Genomic DNA, 27951 nt, shown 5'->3' with positions numbered 1-27951 from the left:
TCCTTTAATTTCAATAATTTTTGTAGTTTTTAGTGTACAAGTCTTACATTTCCTAGGTTAATTGATTCCAAAGTATTTTATTCTTTTTGATGCTATTATAAATTGAATTATTTTTCAGTATTATTACAGGTTTATTGCTAATATACAGAAATATAGTTGATGTTTGCATTTTGATCTTGTATTCTCCATTCTTTCTGAATACATTTATTAGCTCTAATTTCTTTTGTAGATTCTTGAGAATTTTCTATATACAACATTATGTCACCTGCCAATAAGGATAGATTACTTCTTGCTTTCCACTCTGGATGCTTTTTATTTCATTTTATTGCCCAATTTTTCTGACTAGCATACCCAGTACAGTGTTGAGGACATGTAGGTGAGAGCAGACATTCTTGGTTCATTCCAGGTCTTAGGGGAAAGCTTTCAACCTTTCACCATTAAGTATAATGAGAACTGTGGGTTTTTCATAGATATCCTTTGTTAGGTTGAAGAATTTCTCTTCTATTCTTAGTTTATTTCTTCATGTTTTCTATCACAAAAGGGTATTGGATTTTGTAAAATGGTTTCCTGCATGTACTGAGATGATAATGTTTTTTTTTTTGTCCTTTATTCTATTAATATGATGTATTACATTGATTGATTTTCAACATGCATTGATTTTCACGTTGAACAAACTTTCCAATTCTAGAACAAATCCCACTTGCTTGTGAACAACATGTATAATCATTTTCATACATTGTTGAATTTGGTTTGACAGTTATTTTGTGGAGGATATTAAGATCTACATTTCTGGAGGATATTGATCTTTAGTTTTCTTTTCTGTGATATCTTTGGTTTTGGTATCAGTGTAATACCAGACTTACAAAATGAGTTGGAAAGTGTTTTTTCTCCTTTTGTATTTCGAAAGAATTGGTGAAAAACTGATTTTAATTCTTTAAAAGTTGAGTAGCATTTACCAATGAAGTCATATGGTCCTGGGCTTTTTTTTTGCGGAAACTTTTTTTTTTTTTTGGAAACATTTTTGACTATTAATTCAGTTTCTTTATTTATTATAGTTATGTTCAGATTCTCTGTTTCTCTGTGAATCTGATGTAGTAGTTTGTGTCTTTTTCATACATCCACTTCCTTTAGATCTTCTTTTTTTAAAAGATTTTATTTATTTGAGAGACAGCGAGAGAGAGAGCACACACGAGTGAGCAGGGGGAGGGGCAGAGGGAATCTTAAGGTGCCTTTGTGCTGAGTGTAGAGTGCCACACAGGACTTGATCTTACAACCCTGAGATCATGACCTGAGCCGAAATCATGAGTTGGATGCTTGACTGACTGAGCCACCCAGGTGTCCTGACTTCCTTTAGGTTTTCTAATTTGTTGGTGTATAATTGTTCATGGTATTTTCTTTTAAACCTTTTAGCTTCTATAATAAGAATATTCTCTCTTTCATCCCTTATTTTAATCATCTATGTCTTTTCTCTTATGTTATCAGTTTAGCTGAAAGTTTATAAATTTTCCAAGAACCAATTTTTACTTCATTGAGTTCTCTGTTGTTTTTCTATTCTTTATTTCATTGATTTCTGTTTAGATTTTTATTTTCTCCTCTCTTCTACTTGCTTTGGGTTTAATTTCCTCTTTTTTTCCCCTAGTTTTTTAAGGTGGAAGTTAGGTTGTTGATTTGAGGTCTTTCCTCTTTTTTAATATAGGCACTTGTAACTATATATTTCCTCTAAGCACTGCTTTTGCTTTGTCCCATACTTGTGATACATTGTTTTTTTTTTAAAGATTTTATTTATTCATTTATTTGAGAGAGTGAGAGAAAGAGAGAGAGAGAGCACATGAGAGGGGATAGGGTCAGAGGGAGAAGCAGACTCCCTGCCGAGCAGGGAGCCTGATGCAGGACTCGATCCCAGGACTCCAGGATCATGACCTGAGCTGAAGGCAGTCGCTTAACCAACTGAGCTACCCAGGCGCCCCTACATTGTGTTTTCTTTGGATTGCTCTCAGAGAATTTTCTAATTTCCCTTGTGATTTCTGCTTTGACCCATTGATTATTTAGTGGTGCATTGATTATTTTCCACATATTTGTGAATTTCTCAAGTTTCTCTTTGTTACTGATTTCTAATTTCATTTGCTTTGGGTCACAGAGATTACCGTGTGTGATTTTAAATCTTTTACATTTATTGAGACTTTCTTTTTTTCCCGGTGCAAAAAGGTGCTTTTACTATATAGCACGGGGACAGGATTGGGCAGAAAGAGCTACACTGGGATTGTAAGGAGTGACTGATTATATACTTTCAGTTAGTGGGGGTTAGGGATAACATAAGTCTCTAAGGAATCTGAAAGCAAAGTTTCCAGGACCTTGAGGTTCTAGCCATTGTTAAGATATGGTTACTTTATGGCTTATCATGTGATCCATCTTGGAGTATACTCCATGTGCACTAGAGAAGAATGTACATTTTGCTGTTGTTGGACTAAGTGTGCAATAGTTGTGTTAGTCTAATTGGTTTATAGTGCTTTGCAAGTCTTATCTTTTCTTGTTTATCTCTGTATAGTTGTCCTTTAATTACTGAAAGTGAGGAATTGAAGTTTCTAACTATTATGGTTGAAATGTCTATTTCTCACTTTGTTTCTGTCAGTTTTGACTTCATATATTCTGGCTATTACTGGTACATATGTTGACAGTTGTTATATCTTCTTAATGAACTGATTCTTTACTGTTTTATAATAACCTTTTTTGCCTCTTGCAAAACTGTTTTTGGACTTAAAGTCTGTTTTGTCAGATGCTAGTATAGCCACTCAATCTTATAATTGCTGTTTGTTTGGTATATATTTTTTTTCCATCCTTTTACTTTTAATCCATTGTGTCTTTGAATACAAAATATGTTTCTTATTGACAGCTTATAGCTGGCAACACTTATTTTTTAAAAATCCATTCTGTTCATCTCTATCTTCAGATTGAATGGTTTAATTAATTTACATTTAATGTAACTATTGATCAGTGAAGATTTATAGTTATCATTTGTTATTTGTTGCTTATATTTCTATGTCTCTTTTTTTGTGTTATTCTTCCATTCTTCCATTACTGCCACCTTTTGCATTAAATAAATAGTATCTAGTATGTCACTTAAATTAATCTGCCTATATATAATTCTTTTCTAAGAATTTTCCTTGGGGATTACATTTAATATGTTTATTTATAACCATCTAGATCAGATTAATGTAATAGTATACAAAAATGTGTTCTTATATAGCTTCATTTCTTCTTTCTTCCTTTGTGCTATCATGCAAATTATACCTTTATACATTGTATGCACATCAACACAATTTATAACTACGCCTATGTAGCTGATTTTTAAATCAGATGGAGAAAAAGTTATAATAAAAATATGTTTATACTGTCTTTTATATTTGCCTATGTGGTTACCTTTGTCAGTGCTTTTATTTTTTTCATGTGTATTCTCATTATTGTCTAATCTGCTTTCATTTCAACAAGAAAGTGTTCCTTTAGAATTTTTTGTAAGACAGAGCAGTTAGCAATGAATTCCCCATTTTTGTTTATCTGGAAGCTTCTTAATTTCTCCATCATTTTTTAAAGGATTGTTTTGCTAGACATGATTCTCGGTTGGCAGTCTTATTCTTTCAATAATTTGAATACGTTATTTTATGACCTTCTGGCTGCCAATGTTTCTTTCTTTCTTTTTTCTTTTTTCTTTTTTAAAAATTTTTTATTATTATGTTCAATTAGCCAACATATAGTACATCATTAGGCCTCCAATGTTTCTAATGAGAAATCAGTTTTTAATCTCATTTTGGATCTCCTGTATAGTATTAGTAACTTCTCTATTGATGTTTTCTTTCTTTCTTTTTTTTTTTTTTTAAGATTTTATTTATTTATTTGACGGAGAGAGATAGAGCATAAACAGGGGGAGCGGCAGGCAGAGGAAGAGGGAGAAGCAGGCTCCCCGCTGAGCAGGGAGCCAGACAGAGGGCTCCATCCCAGGACTCTGGGATCATTACCTGAGCTGAGGGCAGATGCTTAACCGACTGAGCCACCCAGGCATCCCTCTATTGATGTTTTTCTTTCTTTCTTTCTTTCCTTTTTTTTTTTTGTCTTTTAACATTTTGATTATGATGTGTGTAATTGTACACTCTGAGTTGTCTGTCCTGGAGTGTGATGACTTTCTTAGACGTGTAGATTAACACATTCCATCAAATATAGGAAGTTTTTGGTCATTATTTATGCAACTATTCTTTCTGTTTCTTTGTCTTTCTCTTTCATCTCTTTCTGTGACTCCCATTAAGTACATGTTGGTATACTTAGTGGTGTCCTAATGGTATCTGAGACTGTTCATGAATTTTTTTTTTTCTTTCTGTTCTTCAGACTGGATAATCCCATTGAATTATCTTCATGTTCATTGGCTATTTCTTTTGTCTGCTCAGGTCTTCTGTTGAGCACCTCTAGTGAATTTGTCATTTCAGTTATTGTACTTTTCAACTCCAGAATTTCTACTTGGTTCTTTTATGTAATTTTTTATCTCTTTATTGATAATATCTATTCATGGAGACATGGTTTTCATAATTTCCTTTAGTTTTTCAGACCTGGTTTTCTTTAGTTCTTTGAACATATTTACAATAGCAGATTTAAATCTTTGTCAGTAAGTCCAGTATCTGAACTTTCACAGGGAGTTTCTATTTACTGCTTTATTTCCTATGTAGGGGTCATTTTTTTTTTTTTTGCATGTCTATAGTTTTTTGGCTGAAAAGTAGACTTTTGAAATTGCATAGTGTTACAGTTCTATAAATTAGGTCCTTCCCCTCTACCAGAGTTTGCTGTTTCTTTAGTAACTTTGTTGAACTAATTCTATAAATTCTATATTGTTTGTCATGTGTGGCCACTGAACTTTGGCTTGGTTAGCTTCATGATCAATTTAATTATTAGATAGAGATTTTCTTAGTTGCCTGGAACTGATACTGGGGAGCATGCGGGCCTGTTGGGGGCATGCCTTCATCAGTTTACAATTCTGCCTTAGTCTTTACTTCCTGCTTGTGCAGAGCTTCAAGTTTAGTCACAGGTGAGAGCCCAGGGCCTTCTCAGGCCTTTCTTGAGCACAGGCATACACATAGGTGTAGGCATGCACATAATCCTGTGCTTTTATATTCCCAGGAATAGGTGAGAGCTTTTCACACCCCCCTACGAACATTTCTTTCCCCAGCTTTTAGTTTCAATCTTTGTGGTTAGTCCATTGTTTGCCCAACTGCTTTCCACCGCCTCAGGTATCTATGATGTTCAACAATTGCCTCTGATTGTTTCTGACAAATGCTCCTGGGAAAAAGGCTCTTTCCACTTGGGAAGCTCTGAACTAGGTAAAATAAAGACCAGTACTTCTGATTCCTTCTACTTATAATCAGGGGACAGAGCTAACACTCATGCGCTGGCTTCTCAACAAAACAACCTTATTGAAGAGTCTTGACACAACTTGTAAGACATCACTAATTAGATTTCACTTGCCATCTGCTGCACTATCCTTGTCAGAGACCAGTGAAATGTAAATTTAGAACAGATGACAGAGTGAAAGGAGAAAACAACACCTTCCTGATAATTGTGATTACCCAGTCTGTATCCTGGAAGGGAGAGGGCAATAGTATCTAAAGGATTGCTTCTGGTTTTAGGATAAAAGGATTGGCATTGAATAAATGAATGTGTACATTTTATTTCCTAATTTTTTTTGAGATTTTCTTACTTTAGAGGAGGAGCAAGGGAGGAAAGGAGGTATTATCTTATAGAGGAGAATTTTCCTGTGAAATATAGCTTTGACAATTATTCTCTTTGATAGAGAAATGTAAAAGTTATATTAAATATGTTTAGATTGAAGTGTATATTTTAGTTTAAAATACACAGGAGACTGAAGATAATTTTTTTTTCTGGCCCATAAGACCTAGCTAGAAGGATGTTTTGATTTCTCATATTGCTGAGATGACTCCCTGAATAAAATAATGGAACCAGGCTACTAATGATAAATCTGTCTGATTTTATTCTGGGTATTAGTGGAAATAAGCTAAAGTATCGAGCATTTCTGAGGGAACTAGGCCATTGAAAAAGATTGAACTTACTTCTTCATCAGTAAAAAGATAGGGATCTGACCATTTCAGGGAGGAGCCATTCATACTACATCCATACTCTCATACCCATTCTGAAAGTTAAATATGCTCAGGCCATACAAATATGCTTTGTAGGAACTAGAGATAGGAGAATTCATTCATTTTTTCATTCATTCATTCATTTACTCATTCTTGTATTCATTCACTATCGATTTAAGTGCCTGCCATGTACCAGCAGTTTTTCTTGGTGCTGAGGATACAGTAGTTGAGCAAAAACTGGTAAGTTCCATGTCATCACTGAACCTATCCTCTAGTGGGAAGACAGAACATAAACTCAACTAGAGGTGGCTATATATTAGTATGGCAGAGAGTGTTAAATGCAATGAAGAAATTTATGTAAATGAGACAACAGAGAATAACAGGGTTGGGTGGGATGGGGAGAGAAAGGTGATCTCTGATAAGATAGCATTTATGCACAAATCTGAGAGAAAAAGCCATGGATATTTGGGAAAAGAGACTATCAGGTAGATGGAACAGTAAATGCAAATGCCCTGAGGGTGAAGTGTTCCTGGAGCACAAAGTAACTAGTGTGGGTTGAGAGATGTGAGCTCCTGAGCCCCAGGAAGGGAAAACATAGTGAAAGATGAGAGTAGGCCTTCTGGAGCGAGTGCCATTCAGAATGAGTTTGGAAGCCACTGGAGGGTTTTGAGCAGAGAAATCACAAGGGTCTCAGGCTGTTGTATGCAGAATAGGTGAAGAGGAAGGGGGCTGGCATGGTCAAAAACAGAAATGGTTAGGCATTTGCACTGGTGTAGGTAAGAGGTGATTGTGGCTTGGGTAGGGTGGTGGTAGTGAAGGCGGTGAGCTGTACTTGGTTTCTGTATATATTTTGAAGGCAGAGCATGTAAGGTTGGCTGGTGAATGGGATTAGGGGTATGAAATAAGGAGGCATTGAAGATGGGAGGTGACTAGAAGATATTTGGTTTTGGTCAGAGCAACCAAAGGAATGGGGGAGCCGGTTATTAGAATAGAGAGAAGGTAGTCAGTACTCCCTCTTTGTTTATGAAACCTAGTAGGTCCTTTGCTTTTTTTTTTAACATCCTGGAATTGTGTGTGTGTGTGTGTGTGTGTGACAGAGAGAGAGAGAGAAAGAGAAAGAGAGAGGTTCAGCTGAAGAATGCAAATTGAAGAATGCAAATGGGTTGCAGAGGAAGTGGGATAAGATTGAAACCAACACAAAACCTTTCATGCAAGAAAATGGTACAGAGGGATACCTGGGTGGCTCAGTTGGTTAAGCGTCTGCCTTCAGCTCAGGTCATGATCCCAGTGTCATGAGATCGAGCCCCGCATTGGGCTTCTTGCTCAGTGGGGAGCCTGCTTCTCCCTCTGCCTGCTGCTCCCTCCTGCTTGTGCTCTTGCTCTCTCTCTCTCTCTCAGGCTCTCTCTCTCTCTTGCTGGCAAATAAATCTTAAAAAAAAAAAAAGAAAATGGTATGGAGTATGTCAACAGAGAATGAAGACAACAAATGAGGAAAAAGAAGATATTAGAAGATTGCATTTTGGGTAAAGAAATTTCCAGACTTCTTCCAGGCCACCTATGTTCAATTTGGTGAAAGACCAGGGATCAAATTCTTGCTGGTAATATCTAATGAAGGATAGTTACATACACCTGCTGTGCTAGTCTCTTCAGGTGTGAAATGGAAGCTGTTTTGAGGATGAAGTGATAAATACAGCTTTTTTGCCCTCTCTTATTTTAATTTTCCTTGTATGCTTTACTGAAAGTCTCAAAAAAGGAAAAAAGTTCTATATTGATGGTCTAATTTGTCTCTAAGCTTTTATATAACAAGTGGTTATAGAGAGTCATTAAATGTAGGGCATGATGTTAAGGATTGCAGGAGATTCAATAAACATACAAATTAGTTTTTCTTCTGATGATTTATAATCTAAATATGTAGTTTACTTAAGTGAAAGCTCAGGACAGTATTTGATGGTGATGCAAACATGAATGCTACAAAGAATTGCTTTTAAAAAACCAAACATTTATTGATCACAAATTATGTACCAACCATTTTGCTAAGTGTCTTCCATGTGTTACATCACTTAATTCTAAGGAAAAAAAAAAGAAAATCCTGTGAGTTAGATACTAATATTACCCTCACGTAGAGATTGAGAGGCAAGATTATTTCTTATCGGATATTGAGGAGTCTTACATTTAGTGAAGTAAGTTATTTGGCCAAATTTATATGGCAAGTGGTTAAGAACCAGACTTGAATGCACAGTCTGACTTTGGGGACTAGACCCATAAGCTTTTCACCATTTTGTTTTCCTAAGGGATTTCAGAGGTTGGAGCAAGTGCTATTGATTGAAGTAGTCAAAGTCTTATGGAAGGGGCAGGGCTTGGGAAGGTCTCTGAAAGAGGGTAGAGTAAGAAAAAGAAAGAGAAGAAAATAATCAGATTTCAGACATGGTTCCATGAGCAGTTGAGAGGGTTAAATGGGTCGGCGAGCACAAACTGTTGTGGGAACAATGAGGAAATCTGGCTTGCCTGTCACCCTGGGTTTTTTGTTGGGCGGTAATAAGAGTTTAAGTTGGATTAGTGAGCTGTGACCAGTTTGTAGATCTTGAATGCCAGCCAAAGTGGTTTACACATCCTCTTTTTAGGTAATGGGAAGCCATTGAAAGAATTTGGATATCATTTTGGAATTATGTCAAATTGGGAGAGAAACATTATGAGAGATGGGAGAGGAGGAAGCCAATGGGGAGGCCATGGCTGCAATTCAGGTATGAGGTGATAAATCTTGGACAATTTTTCTTCTTATGAATCTGCATTTTAAAAAATAAAACTGTATAACCCACCTCCTTCTCCTCCTCCCCCCTTGTATCTCCCCCTCTTTCTTACTCTTTTCTTTTGCAAGTCTTTTGTAGAATTATGGATTTTTAAAGGAGAAAATCACCTTGGATAGGAATCGTGTGTCCTAATCTTTTTTTTTTCCCCTTAACATGCCTGAGCCAAGCAAAATTAAGAAACTTGCCTAAGATCGCATGGTAACAAGTGTCAAAGCCAAGACTAAAATAAAATTTGTTTTCTGACTTTCTCTTCAGCACTGTAAGTGTTACCATTCCTGTCTCCACTTTCTCTTGCCAGGACTTCAAGGAAAAGGAACTCCAGAGTTCCCAGATAATTCTCTCCATTTTTTTTTTTTAAACCCAGGATGGCATTGGTGATCCTATTGCTTTTAGGGCATAAGGTTAATGTTTCCTAGCTACTGAAACCTACTGATTTATAAGAAATCATGATTTATAAGAAATACATATTTGGTCATACAGTTGACCAAAATACGTTTCTCGTATGTATTTGGTTTTTGTCCAGAGTTCCTGGCTCCTACAACCCTGAGAATTTCCTGTGATATAGGCTGTACAACTGTTATCTTGTTATGTTAATCAAGGTGACTTTTGGACCCCACTCTGTTGCAGGGACTAGTTGCCAGGAGAACCAATCATGTGATTAGAGGGTTGGAACTTTGAGTCTTATCCCCAGACCTCAGCTGAGGGGAGAGAGGCTGAAGGTTAAATCAGCCAATGGCCAATGACTTAGTCAATTATGACTCTGCAGTGAAGCCTCCATAGAGACTCAAAAGGGTTAGCAGAGCCTCCAGGTTGGTGAGCCAGTGGAGACTGGAGAGGGCAGGGCGATGCCTTGGAGAGAACATGGAAGCTCCATGCCCTTTCTCCATACCTTAGCCTCTGCATCTCTTCATTTGGGCATTGATTTGTATCCTTTATCATATCCTTAATAAACTGGTAAGCACAAATGTTTCCCTGAGTTCTGTGAGCCCCTGTAGCAAATTAATCAAGCCTAAGGAGGAGGTCACTGGAACCTCCAGTCTGTAGCTGGTAGGTCAGAAGTGGGGGTGGGAGCAGTCTTGTAGGACTGAACCCTTAACCTGTGAAACCTGATGCTATCTCTAGGTAGTGTCAGAATTGAGGTGAATTCTCAGATACCTTGCTGGTCTTCTGAGAATTGGTTGGTGTTTTGTCTGGGGGAAATACTCCCACCCCTCCAGGCCAGAATTAGGTCCAGGAACCCATAAAGACCAATCAGCAGAAATTATTTTTTTACATCTGTTTTCCTTGCCTCAAGAGACTTATCTGGATTTTATTATACACCAGAGTTAAACACACTGACATCCTCTGGAGAAAACAGAGAATCACCTTTCTTGCTACCTCTCCTAGTTAGCAGGGAAGGGAGGAGTTGTTACTCCCTGGAGATACCTTTGGGCTTGATGAACTCAATCGGAGAGATGTAAATGCATGGTCTGCTTTCTGGTCCATAAGGAAAAATGACCTTAATATGAAGTAAGTCTCTGAGCCATAGAAGAAAAGTAAAGAGCCCTGAATTCTTTCCATTCAGGAAGAGAAACATGGGGTATTACTTAATCTCCTGGTCCACTAAAGAACCCTAATTTCTGAGCTTCTTTGGGAGGTCTCAGCTATAAACTTCTTCTTCAACTCTTGCATTTAGGAAAAGAGAATGGAACTCTCACAGCAATTTTATTAAAAAAAAATTATTTTTCTCGGTGTTAATGGTTTTGAGCTTTACATGGAATTTTTTCATCAAAGGTTTCTCCCGAACAAGGAAAGAACTTTTAATCCAAAGCAGACAGCAGCACTACAGAGGCCCCTGCCGAGACAGAGATGATAGGAAAAATCAATATCCCATAATTAAATCTGTTGAATTGACAGTAAAAAAAAAAAAAAAAGTCACAGTTTTAATTTAGATATCGGCTGCCCAGAGAAGAAAGATTCTGACAGCAGTAACATGGTGAGTTGGGTTTCATTTATTCCTTAGATAATGATGAGTAGTTACCTACCACATGCTGGTCACTGTGCTGAGTTGGTGCTAAGAAATTAACAGAACAAGACGCAGCCAATGTCTGCCTTGGGCTGCCCCTCAGTGATAACCCCCAGACTGTACATTCTGAGCAGGGCTTATTAACTGCTGTATTCCTCTGGAGAAGAGTAGTATCTGACACATAGTAGATGTTGTGACAATAAATATTTGATGAATCGGGCGCCTGGGTGGCTCAGTTGGTTAAGCGACTGCCTTCGGCTCAGGTCATGATCCCGGGGTCCTGGGATCAGAGCCCCGCATCGGGCTCCCTGCTCTGCGGGGAGCCTGCTTCTCCCTCTCTCACTCCCCCTGCTTGTGTTCCCTCTCTCGCTGTGTCTCTCTCTGTCAAATAAATAAATAAAAAATCTTAAAAAAAAAAAATTTGATGAATCAATGAATACATTTTTATACAATACTTTTGTCTTTTGAATATAACTTTATACCTTATCCTAACTTGTCAAGTAGGCAGTATCCATCAATCCTCATTTTCTTGATTGTCTTTGTCAGGAAATGAGTGTTAAAATTTTTTTTCAAAGAATTTTATTTTTCTTTTTTAACATGAGGGGGATAATCATCAGTTCTTGGTTTTTAAAATTTTTTCTTTTATAATTTCCCATTCTGACAGCTTTTGGCAAGGATTATTAATGGATTTAAAATCTCAGAAATTAAAGAAATCCTTCTTACTCACATCTGTTAAGTAATGTGATGTGGTCCAAAAAGCCAGCCAGTCGTAATAGGTGAATTCAAGTGATTATTGGCTGGCTGGTCTCAGAACTGTTGGCAGAGCCTAAGGTTTTACTGTTGACTTGCATGTGTTTGGCAAATTCTTCCCAGATAGTTGTTGGTATCAAGACATAGCTTTAGAAACCTCAACCTTAGTATTAACTGTTTCAGTGAGAGTGATACCTATTTTTATGGAATCAGTTGTATATGGGATCAAATGCTGTGTAGAAATGTGAATTAACTGGTTATCTATTCTTGATTTAGACAAGTGCTGTTGTGGGACTCACTCTATTTGTCAAGCTGGCCCACCCCTTAATCTGGTGTGATTTTATTTTATAAAAAAATTTTTTTAAAGATTTTATTATTTATTTATTTGATTTATTTAGACTGTGTGCTCATGTGCTCAGTAACCGGGAGGAAGGGCAGAGGGAGAGGGGGAGAGAGAGAGAGAGAGTCAAGCAGACTCCTCCCTGAGCGGAGATCATGACCTGAGCTGAAATCAAGAGCCCGATGCTTAACCAGCTGAGTCACGAAGGCGCCCGTAATCTGGCCTGATTTCAGCTGAACTTGTCCTTACCTTGTTATCTCTTGAATTGTTCCATTGGGTATTTGAATGGTATTATGAAATCAGAGTTGTCAACATAAGCTAGAGAAAACACATTTTCACTTTAATTCTGTATTAGTTTTCAAATGAAAACATGCAAGAGACTAGTATAATAGCAGGGAAAATGGGGTGGTAGGGGGAGGCGTATCCAGATTTTGGGGCTGGTGCTGCTCCAGGTAAGATGTTAGAGGTCCTAAATAGCATGTGTTCCAGGTTCCTGAAATTGTGGGCAATATAGTCCTTTGTAAAGTACAGATTTCCTTGTAAGGGTTAATTTTCTTTCTTTCCTCAAGGTATAGTAGAAAACACTGCTTCTCACACTAAATGTGCATACAGATTCTCTGGGGGCTTATTAAAATGCAGATTCTGGGATGGGACCCAAATTGCTGCATCTCTAACAAGCTCCCAGGTTGGTGACCATACTTTGAGAAACAAGGGCATGAAGACCCAGTTGGTTTAGATTTGGACTGACCTAGGTCCAAGGGTCAACTGCGTGTAACTTGCTTCACGAAGAAGTTGACATTTGAACCCAGGTGAGTTCCTCTGGTCCATCTTTTAAAGACTTCTTTTCAAGTTTTCCTGTCCCTGGGCTCTAGGATGGTCAGTCCTTTAGTGACGCATTGCTGGGTGTTGGAGGTGTTGAGGCACTCCTGGGTTTGGTCTCTTCTGTTTGCTCTCTAGACTGTTGACTCTCTGAGCATTTTGCATGACCAAAAAAAATACCCTGACTATGCTAACATGTCCTTGGCAACCCTGATCATTTGTAGCTTTATAGCAACCACGATCTTCAGATGAAGCTGCCATTGGTTTTCCCTTTTTCTCTATCCAAGCAGTGTTTATTTAGAAAGCTCTGGGTGCAGTGTCTGGCTGATAGTGCCCCATGCTGTTCTGTCTTATTCCTGAAGCTTCCATGCGTCTCTTTACCTTTATAAATATTCTCCTCCTGCACCCATGCTGCCTCCTGTTACTAGGATGTGCAGTGAATGGTGAAGATGTTTGCTAAATCTCAAACACACAGCTTCTCTTTAGACTTTGGAGATGGCTCTGCTGGGGGGGGGGGGGTTGGGCACAAAGATGATCAAGCCGGGCATCAATCATTCAGTCTGATGGGCCCCGTCTCTCCATTTATCAGTCACGGATGGATGGGGGATTTTTGAATCATTTTATTGTCTGACCGGAGCTTGATAGATTCTCTTTTAGGAAGTGACTCACTTTTCCTCCTTCTCTCTCTGACATGTGGTCCTTACTTTGTTTCAGGGGTCCTGGTCATTCAGGGTCTGCTTGTCAAGACCCTTAGTTATATTACTTCCTAGTCTCTGGCCAGGATAATCCCTATTCTTAGCAGATACGAAAATATGCAATTAATGTTAAAAGAATGAATTCTAGTGACATCATTTCCTTTTTGGTTGTTTGGCTTTTGAGACCATTCTTTATCCAGGGTACCATTCCGTGACCTCTTAGGACTGGCACTACTAATTTACTGTTTCATAGCTTCAGCTGAGATGCTTTTGTTTGACCATATTTTTAGGAGATAGGAGAACTTTTTTCCAATTTTTTTTTTCCCAAGGGAAGAAATATGTCCTACCAAAAACCATAGGTTTAAGACTTCCTGGACACAGGATGCTAATGCCTAAAAAGAGCAGGCACGTAATATGTATATAGAGCAGTCAGTGGTAAAAATAGGCAGGCTGGTGGGAAGGTACATGTCCCACCTAAAATGTTCAAAGTCAGTGTGAAACAGGGCAAATTTTGGCCCACATTCTACCTTGGAAACACCTTTTAGAATTTGAGATCTAGCTTTAGGGGGACCAATTGCAACATTCCTGGACAAACTGGATGGTTGGTAACCCAAGATCCAGCATACTCAGTGCATATAAGCATAGTCTTAAACTAAACTAAAACTTTGAAAACAGGGAAGACTAGTTGGATCAAATAGCTTCACCTATTAAAACCAATGAGAAATGTTTTCCTTTTTTTTTCCTTTTTTTATTTTTCCTCTGTAAGTTTGCAGTTTTCAGTGGAGAAAAAAGTAGCAATGCTCACTATTTTAGTCTTATACGCAAAGCAGGACTTTCAACTCTATTTGAGGGGTTACCCCTTTTCAGAAATTAGAGGCACTAAATTTATTGCCAGCCACTCGTAGCTGTCCATCTGCTGATTCTCTCCACATGGAGGGAGCAGCTGTCATTTCAAAAATGCTACAGTAGATAATAAGAGTGGGTACGTTTCATCTTCAAATGCTCGAAACAAATCTCTGGGAAGGATAGCAGCAGTATCGCTGACTGCATGAATCTCTGATATTATTAACACAAAATGCCAAATGGATTTGGAGATTGGAAGCAAATGGATTTGCTTTAAAAGGAAAAGCACTCAAGTTACATGTAGTACATATTGTGATAATCTGCAATTGCATAGATCTAGGAACTGCTGTAGCAATAGGCATTCACAGAGATACTCTCCAAATCATAGCCACGCAGAGAGCTCTGAATACAAATACAAACATATGGGCTTCCAAATCCACACAACGTATGGGTACAAAGGGAATGCATCACTGTCTCCAACCCTGCAGAACAAAATTTACCCAAAACTAAGGGCTTCCCTCAGTCTCACAGGGGTTGGATTTTTCCAAATCCATGTAATTGGATGATCTTAGGTGCCATCCACCAGCCAGCCCCCTCTGTACTCTTTAACAGCCCAAAGTCCAGTTAGCAATTTACATTGTTATTCCCTCATATTTTTTTTTTTAGATGAATTCTTTTCTTTTTAGTCTCATTGCTTCCACCTTTAAGTCTGCTCAGGTGAACTGGTAATTGAAACTGACCACAGCCTCTTGTTTGGGGTTCCTAGCCAAGATTATCCCTCCCAATCAACCTGCATAGAGCTCCTTCATTATTCTTCATAATGAAAAAAAATTAGGATGAGGTGAGGAACCAATGAACATAGTCTAAGTGTTGCTCTGCATCCCTGAGCATTATAGATAGAGATGAAGATGTAAATTCAGATAGAGATGGGGATGTGCACATGGATATAAGTATGGACATGACATAGATAGAGACATGGGTAGAGATAGGGTTATATAGATATTTCCCCATGGAGATATCATTTCGCTTGATCCTCAGTATAATTCGGGGAAGCAAGGTTACATATATCTATATATTTTTTTGCCTATGGGAATGTTGACTCTCAAAGAGAATCCCAAATCCCATATCTGGTGACAGGGTTGAGAGATGGGAGTGGGTCTTCTTAACCCAAACCCAGTGCTTATTCTGATTGCAGCACAAACTTCACTTTTTTCTATTTTTGGAATTTGTAATCCAGAAGGATAATTTTGCTATGTGGTGACCTAAGAACTTTTACCCATGTAGACATTGTCCCTGCACTTGGTCTCCACGGATCACATGGAAGGAGGGAGTTGACATGGAATTAATGTTTAGTGGACACATACATTGCCTGCATTTTCATTTGTACAAGTGGAAATGCTTTTAAGGGGTCTTGACTGATTTTATCACGTTTGATATTACCAAGAAAAGAAAAAGTCCCCAGTGTTGATGAGAAATCAGGTCAAGGCAAGGAGAGACACAGAACAGTTAGTGTCCCGAGGCTCAGGGATGTTGTGCCTGCAAGTACCTTGATTTGAGAAAAGAAATTCATTTAAACACAGCAAATATGCTCAGGAGCAAATCTGGGATGCCTGCTTCTTTCTGTTGCTATCATTATTAAAGATCTCCTTTATATTTTACCTCCATCCCTGGTTGCCAGGCAGAACAGATAAACCCTATTTCTAGATGTCATTGCTATTAAAAAGAGGAAGAGAGATAAAAAAAATATAGCAAGAAAAGAACAAAAAAGTCAGAGAAGAAGATGAAAAAACCTACCATTTCTCAAGTCAAAATATTTTAATGGTGAGATCAGGATAAATGATTAATCTAAAGATTTTTGGTTTCCAGTGAGCTGTAAGAGGAGGCTGACAAGCAGCAGGAAACTAATATTTAAAGATAATTTCAGAAACACGAAGATGAGAAAGTGGTGAAAGAAGGAGGCTGAACCTTTTTCCTTCCACCTCCAAGATTTATTGAAAATAGTGATTTAAAAAAAAAACACAGAAAACGTATCTGATTCTATATTTAAATGCTAGTGCATTTTTATTCATTCCAAATTATTTACTGAATACCGATTTTGACAGTTACTCTATTAGGGTTTTGATGGTAACAAAGCACTATTCCTGCCCCCAGGAGGCTCGCAGTCCAAGGAAAGAGTTGTAAAAATAGCTAAATAACAGTAAAACCCCACCCAAAATGGTTTTTATGAGAATTAAGGGGACCTCTGGAAGCTCTTGCAACAAATAGGAGCAGAATGGAATGGCCTGGGGATCAGGAAAAGTTTCCCTGAAAGTTGAATAATTGGAAAGGGATGGAGCTGTGGGGAGTCCTGGCAAAGGGACAGCAGATAGGGTTGCTCAGAGGGATCCGTGATCTGTTTGAGGGAGCTGGAGTACGGAAGGACAAGGGTCGCAGGAGATGTGGGCTGGGCATGGGGGAAGGTTGATGGGGGTGCTGGGCATCTCTCTTGTTAGCTGTCTTGAGTAAATAGCATTGTAGCGGGCCTCCTGGGGGCCTCCCCTGAGTGTGGGCTGGCTGCCCTTGGTCATCTTTGAGTGTCTCTTTTTTGGATGACCTTACCTGACAGCTCAGCATCTCAGCTTCCCCCTGAATTGCAGGCCACACTATCATAACCAGCTGCGTCAACTTTGTAAAGTAACTCGATAGTTTCCAATGTGAACATCTCCATTTCCCTAATGAGGGGATGGATGACTCTCAGCTCATTTCTAGTGCCAGTATTCCATGATGATGTCTTTGAAAAAGATACTCTGGCTCTCTGGGTAAATGTCAAGTGTTCTGTGTCATCTGTATGGATAGGGAGGAAGCCCTGTGATAGGAGAAAGAGCCTATGCTTTCTCAGAGGCAAACAGACCTGGATGTAAAGCCTAGCTCTTAGTTATGTGATCTTGGGCCATTTATGTAATCATTTTTACACTTCAGTCTCTTCACTGGGATGAATACTATCCACCTGGCAGAGTTATTGGGCCAGCTGGAAATAGTGTATATAACACACCCAGCATGACAGTGTGAGCTCAACTTAATTATTTGTAGAATTGAAGGTCCAGAGCCCAGAGAAATTTATCAAATTCCTTCTCTGTGGATGTGTATAATGGGGAACTATATTTCCCAAATTTCGTCTTAAAACTATGATAACCCAATATCAAGTCAAATATGGCTTCCAGTTCTTTTTGGGGCTGAGAATAATCAACACTTCACTAGCTTAAATGACAGATCTGCAGCTTTCTGGACATCTGCAATTGACGCCAATTGGGCAGAAGTCAGAGGGACATTGGATTCATTAGTTTGTCTTGTTGAGCTTTATTTTCTCAAGTTATTTTCTTCTCGACGAGTATTTATTTGCTCCTTGTTTGTTCCTGCAGCCACAGATGCTCACTGAAAGGGGAGGATTTAAACAGACAATGGCTCTCTCCCAGTGCTCATCTTCAGCCAACAATCTACCATGCCAAAGGACTCCTGTACTACCTGAGCAGTGTGGGCCGAAGTCCCAGGGTGAGTCACTTCCTTCTGTCTCTACACTCTTCTCTGGTTCCTCCCATCTTTCACGAGGCAGCTTACTTTCTGTCAAGGAAAGAAACCCAGATACAAGCCAAAGACCTATGTGTGACAGGCTTTAATGGGGGATGTATTCATTTCCTTAGGGCTGCCATAACAAAGCACCACAGACTGAGTAGCTTAAAACAACAGAAACACATTCTCTCACTTTTCTAGAAACTAGACATCTAAGATCAAGGTGTCAGCAAGACATGATGTCTTCCAAAGGCTCTAGGAAAAACCCTCCATTGCCTGTTCTTCTGCGGATTACTGGGAGTCCCAAGTATCCCTTGGCTTGTGGCAGCCAATCCCAACTCTCTGCCTCTATCTTCACATGGCCATCCTCTGTGTGTGTGTGTGTCTGTGTGTCTGTGTGTGTGTGTGTGTACAGATTTCCCTCTTCTAAAGACAGTAGTTATTGGATTAGGGTGACCTAATTAGGGCCCACCATAATGAGTATGGCCTCGTCTTAACTTGATTTCCTCCTCAAAGACCTGCCTCCAAATAAAGTCACATTCACAGGAACTGACGACTAGAGCTTCGACATATTTTTTTATTTTTTGGAGGGGGGAGACACAATTTAATCCACAATAGGGGAAAACCATTGATTCAAAGCTGTGCAAAAATTGGCTTTTATCCCATTTTCTACATCTTTATTTTTCTGGTTTTTAAGTTATTGGTCAAAAAGAATATGTATATATCTGTTAAGTAGTGATTGGAAGAAATGCTTTAGATGTTCATATTCATGTTCAAGTAGTACTTACTCAGTTCCAGAGTTGATTCTGGCACCGTTCCAGGTACTTTTATGTGTAGGCTTTAGCAACTGTACAATTGAGGGAAAACAGATGACAGACAGTCCGGCCCCCGACTTACTGATGGTTCCACTTATGATTTTTTTACTTTACTATGGTGTGAAGGTGATTCATGTTCAGTAGGAAGCATACTTCAAATTTTGAATTTCGATCTTTTTCCAGAGACATGTGGTTCGATCCTCTCTTGTGATGCTGGGCAGTGGCTTCTTGCAACAAGCCATAGCTCCCAGCCAGCCAAATGACCAGGAAGATAAACAACCCATACACATACCCCCATCCTGTACCCACATAGCTGTTCTGTTTTTCAATTTCAGTATAGTATTCAATAAATTATGTGAGATATTCAGCACTTTATTATAAAATAGGCCTTGTGTTAGATGATTTCACCCAACTGTACACTAATGTAAGTGTTCTGAGCACGGGTAGGGTAGGTGAGGCTAAGCTCTGATGTTTGGTAGGTTAGGTGTATTAAATACATTTTCAATGTGTGATATTTTCAATTTGTGATGGACTTAACAGGATATAATCTCATCATCAATTGATGAAGGTCTGTATTTGAAACCAGAGGCCTAAGATCAGGATAAGGAGGGAAGTAATGGTAGCCAAGTTAACCGTATAAAAACGATCATTTATTGACTACAAACTGTGAACATACTCTCTGCAAAAGTATGGAGGGGCATATGTCCAAATTTAGAGTGCTTGCCTAAGGAACTTAAAATAGTGTGGAGAAGCCCACAGATGGGCCAATCACCTCTACCCTTAACCACTGTTTGAACATATATTATGTGATTATAACGTGGCACATTCAGTGAATATCTATTGAAATATTAGATGCATATCTAGTATAGAATCTTATTACAATCTCAAAAAGATTAAAGGGTCGAGTGATTTCCCTGAGGTCATCGGGAAGTATATGGCAGAGTTGGCATTCAGTTCTGACCTGTTTTCCACCCTGCAACCGAATCTATCTTTATCACTTACTCTTTGAGAGAGGATATTGGATCCCCAAGACTATCCTCTGGTTCACTGATTCCCTAGAAGGACAAACAACTCAGAATAGCTGTTGTGCTCATAATTATAGTTTACTATAGTGAAGGGATACAGATTAAAATCAGCAAAGGTAAAGGGCGCATAGGGCAGAATCCAGGAGGGACAGGTATAGGTTTCCGGGTGTCTGCTCCCAATGGAGTTGTATGGACAGTGCTTAATTCAGCAGTGATGTGTGATAGCATGGAGAGTATTGCCAACTAGGGAAGCTCAGCTGACCTTTGATGTCCAGGGTTTTTATTGGGGCTCAGTTATAGTTATGGTGCCCCACATGGCTGATCTTAGTTACTCAGTCTCCCCATTAGAGGTCAAACAGACACTTAACGGCCCAAGACCTCCACCATAGATCACAGGAGCCAATCAAGAGCCAGACCTTTCTTTGGAATGTGCAGGGTTTGAGTCAATACTTTACTGCAAAGAGAACAAACAATGTCCTTTTTCCTTAAGAATCCTTATTCTACACTGGTCAAGTGTGCAATATTTTCGTGCTAATCCCCACTACCCCCATCTAAGAAGATGCTGTAATCTATGCTGTCCACCCTCTAGAAGCAAGTTCATGGTCTGTATAGCAGAGCACCAATCTTATGGTCAATGCCTGGAAAGAATGTGTTCTCTGAGAAAAGAAGCCTTAGCCTCTGTGAGAAGAGAGACCGGGAAAGAGGTCCTTACCTGATACACATTTAAATATACACACATTCAACCCATAACAAACAGGATTCCTCTCTACTCTGACAACCTCTAATTGAAGAGCAGAACATTTATTTTAAAGCATGACAGGTGAATGCCTTGTTTAAAAAAATATAAATAAACATTAATTAACTGTAAACATGACAGCTACAGACTTGTTTCCTGCTGGGAGCATCTGAGAGGTGGGTGAGAAACAGCTGAGTACTAAATGCTATTCACAGTGTTACAAAATTCTCTAATGGGCTCCACATCACCTTTTAGTTCCCTGTGAGGCTGTATTTAACCAGCCGCCTGCTGACAGCAGAAGCAATGCCACTCATTCTGTACCCAGGCCTGTCCTGGATGCTGAAGCTTTCCATGCTACGTGGTTACAGATGAACTGTAACTCTGTCCAACCTCTAGCTCTTAGGAAAATATTTACTGAAGTATCAGGAAGCTACTTTCTGGTGGCTAGAAGATGTAACCTGTTCTAGATGGTAGTCAGGCATTTGCCTATTGGTGAGTGGAATAATAGGAACTCCCAGAACCAATGAGAATGTGATAGTGAGAGAAATCAGTATCCTGATACTGCTGGGGTTGCTAAAGACCAGACAGATCATTGAGTTTGTAGGCAATATGGCAATATTTACATACTGTTTCATCCCTCCAGCCATTCATCTACTTATCCACTTGTCCATCCACCCATCCAACTATCCATATACCCGTTCACCCATCCATCCACCCTTCCACCCTTCCAGCCATTCATCCACCCATCCATCTGGGCAGTCATCCATGTGTCCATTCTTCTACACCAAGTGTGTATAATCACTGGAAAGGAAAAAGAGGGTCCTTTTTTCGGGGGGTTCTATAGTTCACTTTGTTAGAAAGTGGTGTCAGGTCTGCAAAGAAACAAGGAGTATAAGATGGTAAAAACTGCAACAAAAGTTCGTATGAGTTTTTATAGGAACACAAATAAGGGGTTGAGTCATCTTCCCTCAAGGTTATGGAAAAACTGGAGAGGAGAGTTGCCACTTGAGCTGCATTTGAAAGATTAATGAGAGTTTTGCTTGCTTTTTATTACAGTAATATAGAGAAAAATAATATTCTTTCCTCAGAGGGTCTACAGGCCTGCCTGTGATCTCTTAGATCTTCTGCCTTGTGAAACTGGTATTCAGGCAAGTTTTCTGTAGTTGGGGTGATTGCAAGGGGCAAAGGAAGGGAAGCTTCTTATTAACTGCTGTCATAGACTCATTTGACATGACACTGACATTACAGTCTCTTTCCCATTTTCTTGAACCCCGATTTTCTATCTCTAATTTATGAGAGGGTCAGGAAATCTGTTCCAGATGTTGGATCCAAAACCCAGAAACATAGTCAATATTGGTATACTCCTACATTGGAATACTATTCAGCAAAAAACAAGCAATAAAAAAACCCAGCTGTAATGAACTACTGATATATGTAATAACAGATGAATTTCAGAAGCATGTTGAGTAACCTAGGCTAGAAACTAGAGAGTACAAACTCTATGTTTCAACTTATGTAAAGTTCAAGATCAAGGAATCAGAATGGTGGTTGTCTCTAGAAAGGGATTCAATAATAGGGGCCAGGAGAGAACTTTTGAGGTTAGTAGAAATGTTCTATATCTTGATTTAAAGAGTCACTTACACCCAAACTCACTGACTAAAAACTCATTCGAGGTCTGTACATGTCACTATAGGTACATATTTACCTAAATAGAAGAAATTAAAGATAAATCAAAGCATGGTCACAGGGCTTTGAAATACAACTAGGAGACAAAGGGACCTGCCCCAAATGAGATGGACCAGCATACGGGCATGCAATTCAAGCCAAGGCAGAAGGCAGAGTAGTAAGGCTGTAGAAGAAAGATCTATTTATGAGTCAGAAAGGTCCAGCCAGAGAAAAGGCATGTAAGCAGAGAAGCCCAGAGAACAGACAGGCTCCACCATTATCAGCTAGTAGGAGGCACTGAATCTGTTCCTTTTTGGGGAGCTCCCCTCAAGGGCCAGGAGGTGTGGGCATGGCTAAGGGGAGTGGAGGAAAGCTCTCAGGCTCCTGCAGGCTCCCAAGAAGCTAAGCCAACAGTCTCTTCTAGGCTGCTGTGTTGTAGCTGGCCTGGCCCCTGTGCCCCTGCAAAGAATCTGGGCTTTGGAATTAGGAGAGGTATTGATTCTTATCCTCTTGGCTCTCACTATAGGAGTGCGTGCTGGTAAAGGATTTCAGTGCTCTTTGAAGAGCTCATTGATTTCCATTTACAAATGATACAAACTAGGCTGCCTTCTGCCAAGGGACAGGGTGGGCATATTTTGGTTTTATCTTTCTCTGGGGCCCAGTGGAACAGAATTTTTAGCTACTTAAATGATTTTCCTGGTCTTATTCTGTCCCTCCGGCATATGTTTTTAGTTAATCAGCTTCTTTTAAGAGACACAAAAGGAGAGAGCAAAAAGGGATGGCATGTCTCTTCCTAAAACCTTGTCCCCAAGGCCTCAAGATACACTGTACACACTATTTATCTCCACTTTATGCCTCAGAAGTGGCAGAAGGACAAGTGTTATTTTTGCTCATTTTCATTGATTCATGCTAAGGTACTGCATCTAGAATTCTCCTTTTTCCATGTGTAAGGATATGGCAAGTAAAAAAAAAAAATCCTGCTTCCATAGTTGGGGGGTGGGGACAGAATGTTCTTGGAGGTCCTGGGTGAAAAAAAATTTAAATTTGATTCCATATTCTTTTATTTAAAATTGTTCCTACTCTATCGGAATACAGATTAAACAGTGCTTCTCTAAATACCAGAAACCATGTTTTATAGGTATTTTTATAGACACAAGTACTCCACACTTACGTGAATTGCTGAAGTTTCTTGAATAAATGTATGTTGAAAAGCAGAGAATTTTTCCTCTTTCTCCCCTGCTAGTATCTCTAATGTATCTTTTGTATCACAGGGGTAGAAATCTGGGGTTTTCTACATGCCACAGGGAGGGCCAGTCAGATTTTTCTAAGAAGTTTGAGCCAATTCCCTATTTTTCTTTTTCTTTCTTCTTCTTCTTTTTTTTTTGTGAGGCAGAACAAAGCTAGGAGGTGGAGTGGAGGGGAAAGTAGGAGGGTAGTTGTCTAAATCAGTGTGATGGTGCCTCTGCCCAGAGCTGGTGGAATGGGGAGGAGGCAAGCAATGTGTGGAGGCAGGACCAGGGCTAATTTTGCCATAAGACTGTTGTCTATGATGGAGGGCCACAGGTAAAAACAGGCATCAGATGAAGACACAGGGGACTGTGCTTCATCTGTTCAATACATGTTTGAGGAAGACTGGTTGGTGAGTGGAGCAAGGCAGCATTGATCATGGCCAATGGCATTGGACATAGACCTCAAAGTTCTAGTCCCAGAAGGTGGGGGTTGCCAACCGTAAAGCACAGTCCCACCTCCGGGGCCAAGACAACCGACAGTCCATGAAGATAGTAATGCAAATCAGGAAACTGAGGCAAGCCTTCTTACATGGAGTAGGTAAGCATGGTGGTGGGTCAGCATTTACACCCCACCCTCTGGGTTTATCTAGACAATCTGGACATCTGCCATGGGTCAAAAAGATTAGTCTAGGCTCCAGCTTTAGGGGAAGATGGGGTCCCCAGTAACCCATCTACCCCGATTAGGAGTGGTGCACAAAATGAATAGATTAATGCTTCTACCTTGAGAGCCTCGGTACCTGTAACTGAGTGAGACAGTCGGCTGGGGCCTCACCCAGACTGACAGATCACTGGAACTGTGTCCAAACATGACACCTAGGCTGGTACTTCTCTACCCCCCACCTCTAAAAGTGGGGAAAAGGAAGAGTTTTAACTCCCGAGGAACCTGCCGAATGCCCTCTCAGGGTATTCAGCTCACTGCTCACAGAGGGCCAGCCAGCCAGAGACGGGAGTAAAAATTAGCCAAGGTGAGAGCTCAGGGTAAGCCTGGTAGCTCCATCTGAATTCTGCTAATTGACAGTCTTGTTATACTGCTCTTCATCACTGGCACATCCAGTGATTTAAAATATTTTATTATGGAAAATCTTTGGAGCCAGACTGATCAGAGTCTGAGGTAAAACATTGCTTTTTAATGGGTGGCCACGGGCAAGCGTTTAACCTCCTTTAACTTAGCAGAAGTAGAACCTCATCTGAAAATTTGGATGACATCCTCCTTGCAGGGTTTTGATACTGAGTGTGGATGTGTGTAAAATCTTAGCAGTGTGACTGGCACCTACCAGGCAGTCTAGTAAATATAATGATACTAAACTACTGTTACTTACCACAAGAGTGCTATGTCCAAAACAGAGCTATATACTAGACTGTACATTTCATGTTAATTTTCATGGGCACGTTCAGTGTAATTAAACTATCTTGGAAAGAAGGACATTATAATATATAACACTGGGATGTCAGAAAACCTCCTCCAGCATTTTATAACATGTAAGAAAGGGTCCCACTCTGGGCAGTCATCACCAGTTAGCTATTGAAGCTTCTGCTGAGTTTAATGTGAAATAATCACCCTACGCTAGCCATTGGAGGGGGCCTGACTGATTTGTAAGTAAAGGCTGCTTTTTCTAAGGCCATGTTGGAACTTTAGCCCATAATAGCCCAATTTTAGTAAAAGTGTCTCTCTTCAGGAAAGGGAATGGAACGTAAAATCTCCTCTCAGGTAGTTGTAGGAATAAATTCTGCCCAGGACCCCTGTGGTTCACCTCAGCCATGACTGGATGTTGCTATCACTCAGATGAAACACCAAGGAGAGAGCATGATTGTCAGTAAAAGGTCTGGAAAATTTGGTCTTGCAGATGAGGCTCTTGGAGGACAAACGAATATGCTACCAATATCATTTCCCTCACAGAGATGTTTGTTCTACTCAAGAGCTTGGGCTGAATGCTGCCTGCAAAATACTGTGTGCAAGTTGGAATCTCCAGGGCTTTAGTGAGCCTTGCTTGGTTTAATTGGAAGCATTGCTGTTCTGGGTTTCCGTCACATACCCCAGAATGGGCCTTCTCACGGTCCAGCCTCACCTTCATTTTCCTGTGGCAGTGGCATAAATAATGCAGAGGTCTCACTGCTGGGAAGCAGGAACAAGACCCAGATGGCAGGAATAGAAAACACAGCAGCTTAAAGCTGACAGAGCAGAGCAGTAAACACAATCAGGAATAGGTGAGCTGTGGGGAGCACGGGAATGGCTCGGGGTGTTGCGTTTGAGATGGGGGTTAACCTCTTGCATAAAGGGCCCAATTAGCTTATGGAGGAACAGGAATGGGACCAAGGAATGGAGGCGAAAGGTGGGGAAGGCATGTGAGGAGCATAGTAATGTGGCCCTGAACGATCTCTTTGTTGAGCAAGAAATGATGGAACTCATGTTTGCATGAATTAAATTAACCTTGCAATTTAGCTCGGACAAGAATTCATTGGCAAAGGTACTAGGGAGATGCAGAAAAGCCTGATTTCAAAATCATAATCTAATCAACACCATATACTTTGCTGTTGGAGAAAACAAGACACAGGGGAGTCAGTTTAACCCAGAGCAAGCAAGTTCAAAACTAACCACTCCAGCTCAAATGAAACACAACTTAATGAAATGAAACCTCCAAATCTTCATCTCTCCCTATATTCCTTGCCTTTGGGGAAAAGCACAATCATAATGCCTGTTCACTTAATCCAGAAATCTAGGGAGTATTCTTAACCTCTTTTCCTCACTTGGCCCCTAGATCCATTTCGTCTCCTCCTGTAGATTTTACTTCCTTCCGCTCTCACCCAACGCCCTTTCTCTCCATACTTAAGCTTCCTTAAGCTCCATACTTCCGCTGCATTAGCTAGGTCCTTGCCATCCCTTGGGGCCTGGTGTCCGTCCCTCCAGTCCACTCTTCACACTCCTGTCCTGGTGACCTGACCATGCTGCTCCCCCTTATGCAAACACTTTAATGGCTCCTTTACCACCTTCAAGATAAATGTCCAAACATCCCAGAGTGGTGTGCAAGGGTATCACTGATCTGCCTGGTGCCCACTTGCAGACCTGAAGGTCCATTCTCCTTTCCTTTCACTCTGCAGTCTTATTCTGAATGCTTGCAGTTCCTCAGATCCATGGTGCTTTCTTCCTCATTCCATTGGCTTGGATAGCTCTCACTCAGTAGGACTCAACTTAGGAACCCCCCCACCCTTGAGAATCCTAGGACTGCTCCATCGCACACCGTCAAGGGTACCATTCATTTGGAATGCCGTGTGAACAATGCCCCCTGGACTCTTGCACGTACCCCCTTATTTGGGTTCCCAGAGACCCTGTACTTACCTCTACTTCCATCCTCCTTTCACTGCAATATGATTTCCTGTTTACTCATGGGATCATCCCAACAAAACAGCTTCTGGAGGAGGCAGTACAGAAATTTAAAAAGTGTTTTGAAACATGGATTCTGGGTTAGAACATTCTGGGGTTCAAATATTTACTCACATACTTAATAGCAGTGCAAACTTGGGTGTGCCTGGACAAGACAAGTTACTTATTTGATCTGAAATTCAGTTTTCTCCGCTGCAAAATGGGGATAATAGTAGCACCTGCTTCATCATGAGATAATCTGTATTAAGTTTTTAGCCTATTATCTGAAGCATCATAAGTCTTTAATAAAGTAACTATTGTTTTATTAAGGGCAGTGCCATATTATATTAAAATTTTAATTTCTCCTGCCACAAAGCGGCCATCCAGTAAATATTTGCTGAATCAGTCGATGAATAAGCAAGATAGGACCATAGGTTAGCCTGTGGACATTAGAGTGCCATCACTGGGCACACTTCCTACCCACCTGGCACAGAATTTTACTGAAAGGAAGCATAAATGTTACATCTTCCCATAGGAAAGAAAAAGCTCCATCAACAGAAATAACTTGATAACTTGTCTTGTAATTGCCCCCTATAATTTAGAGGAATGCATGTTTCTTATAATTAACGAGCATTTATTTTTAGGGATGTCATTTGAGCAAAAAGCAGGACAATGTTGGCACCTCCTCTGTTTTGAATCTCCAGAAGCCACTAGAAGTCCCAGGGCTAAGCAGTGCTCATTCCCACAGGTGAATAGGTCTATGCTCTTATCATTTACCTCAGCTTCCAGAGTTTGTAAGGATCAGAAAAAAAGAAAACTCTTTTCTTCAGTTGAATTCAGCATTTAAGGAGTACCTGTCACCACGAAGGCAAAGCTTCTGGCTTTATTGAGAAATCTGTTGCTAAGACACAGCTTTAATTTGTTTGCACACTTTTCACAAGAATGGTGGGTGTTTAATTCACAGAGAGACACTGAGGTGTAAGAGATAAAGGTTGGTGGCAAATTCATGATGGTAGAGGATTAAACCTCTAACAGTTCTATTGGTTCCTTTAGGCTAGAGACTTCCAAAGCTTGGGCTTAGGTCCAAGGTATCAGCATCACCAAGGACTTGCTAGAAATGCAAATTC

General features: G+C 39.9%; 1 protein-coding gene across 1 annotated transcript in view; it reads left to right on the top strand.

Annotated features, from left to right (window-relative positions):
• The window catches only part of AGBL1 (AGBL carboxypeptidase 1), an 805329-nt gene that overhangs the window by 421631 nt on the left and 355747 nt on the right, over positions 1-27951 (top strand). Inside the window, exon 19 of the mRNA XM_045901694.2 lies at positions 17789-17918. Within this exon, the coding sequence (XP_045757650.2) occupies positions 17789-17918 (130 nt within the window). The remainder of the gene's footprint in view (positions 1-17788; positions 17919-27951) is intronic.

Source organism: Mirounga angustirostris, unplaced genomic scaffold (genome assembly GCF_029215605.1).
Source record: "Mirounga angustirostris isolate CCGP_5_RB_7025 unplaced genomic scaffold, mMirAng1.0.hap1 SCAF_9, whole genome shotgun sequence".
Classification (NCBI taxonomy): Eukaryota; Metazoa; Chordata; class Mammalia; order Carnivora; family Phocidae; genus Mirounga; species Mirounga angustirostris.
The sequence above is the reverse complement of the archived record's forward strand: the minus strand, read 5'-3'. Positions and strand labels throughout refer to the sequence as shown.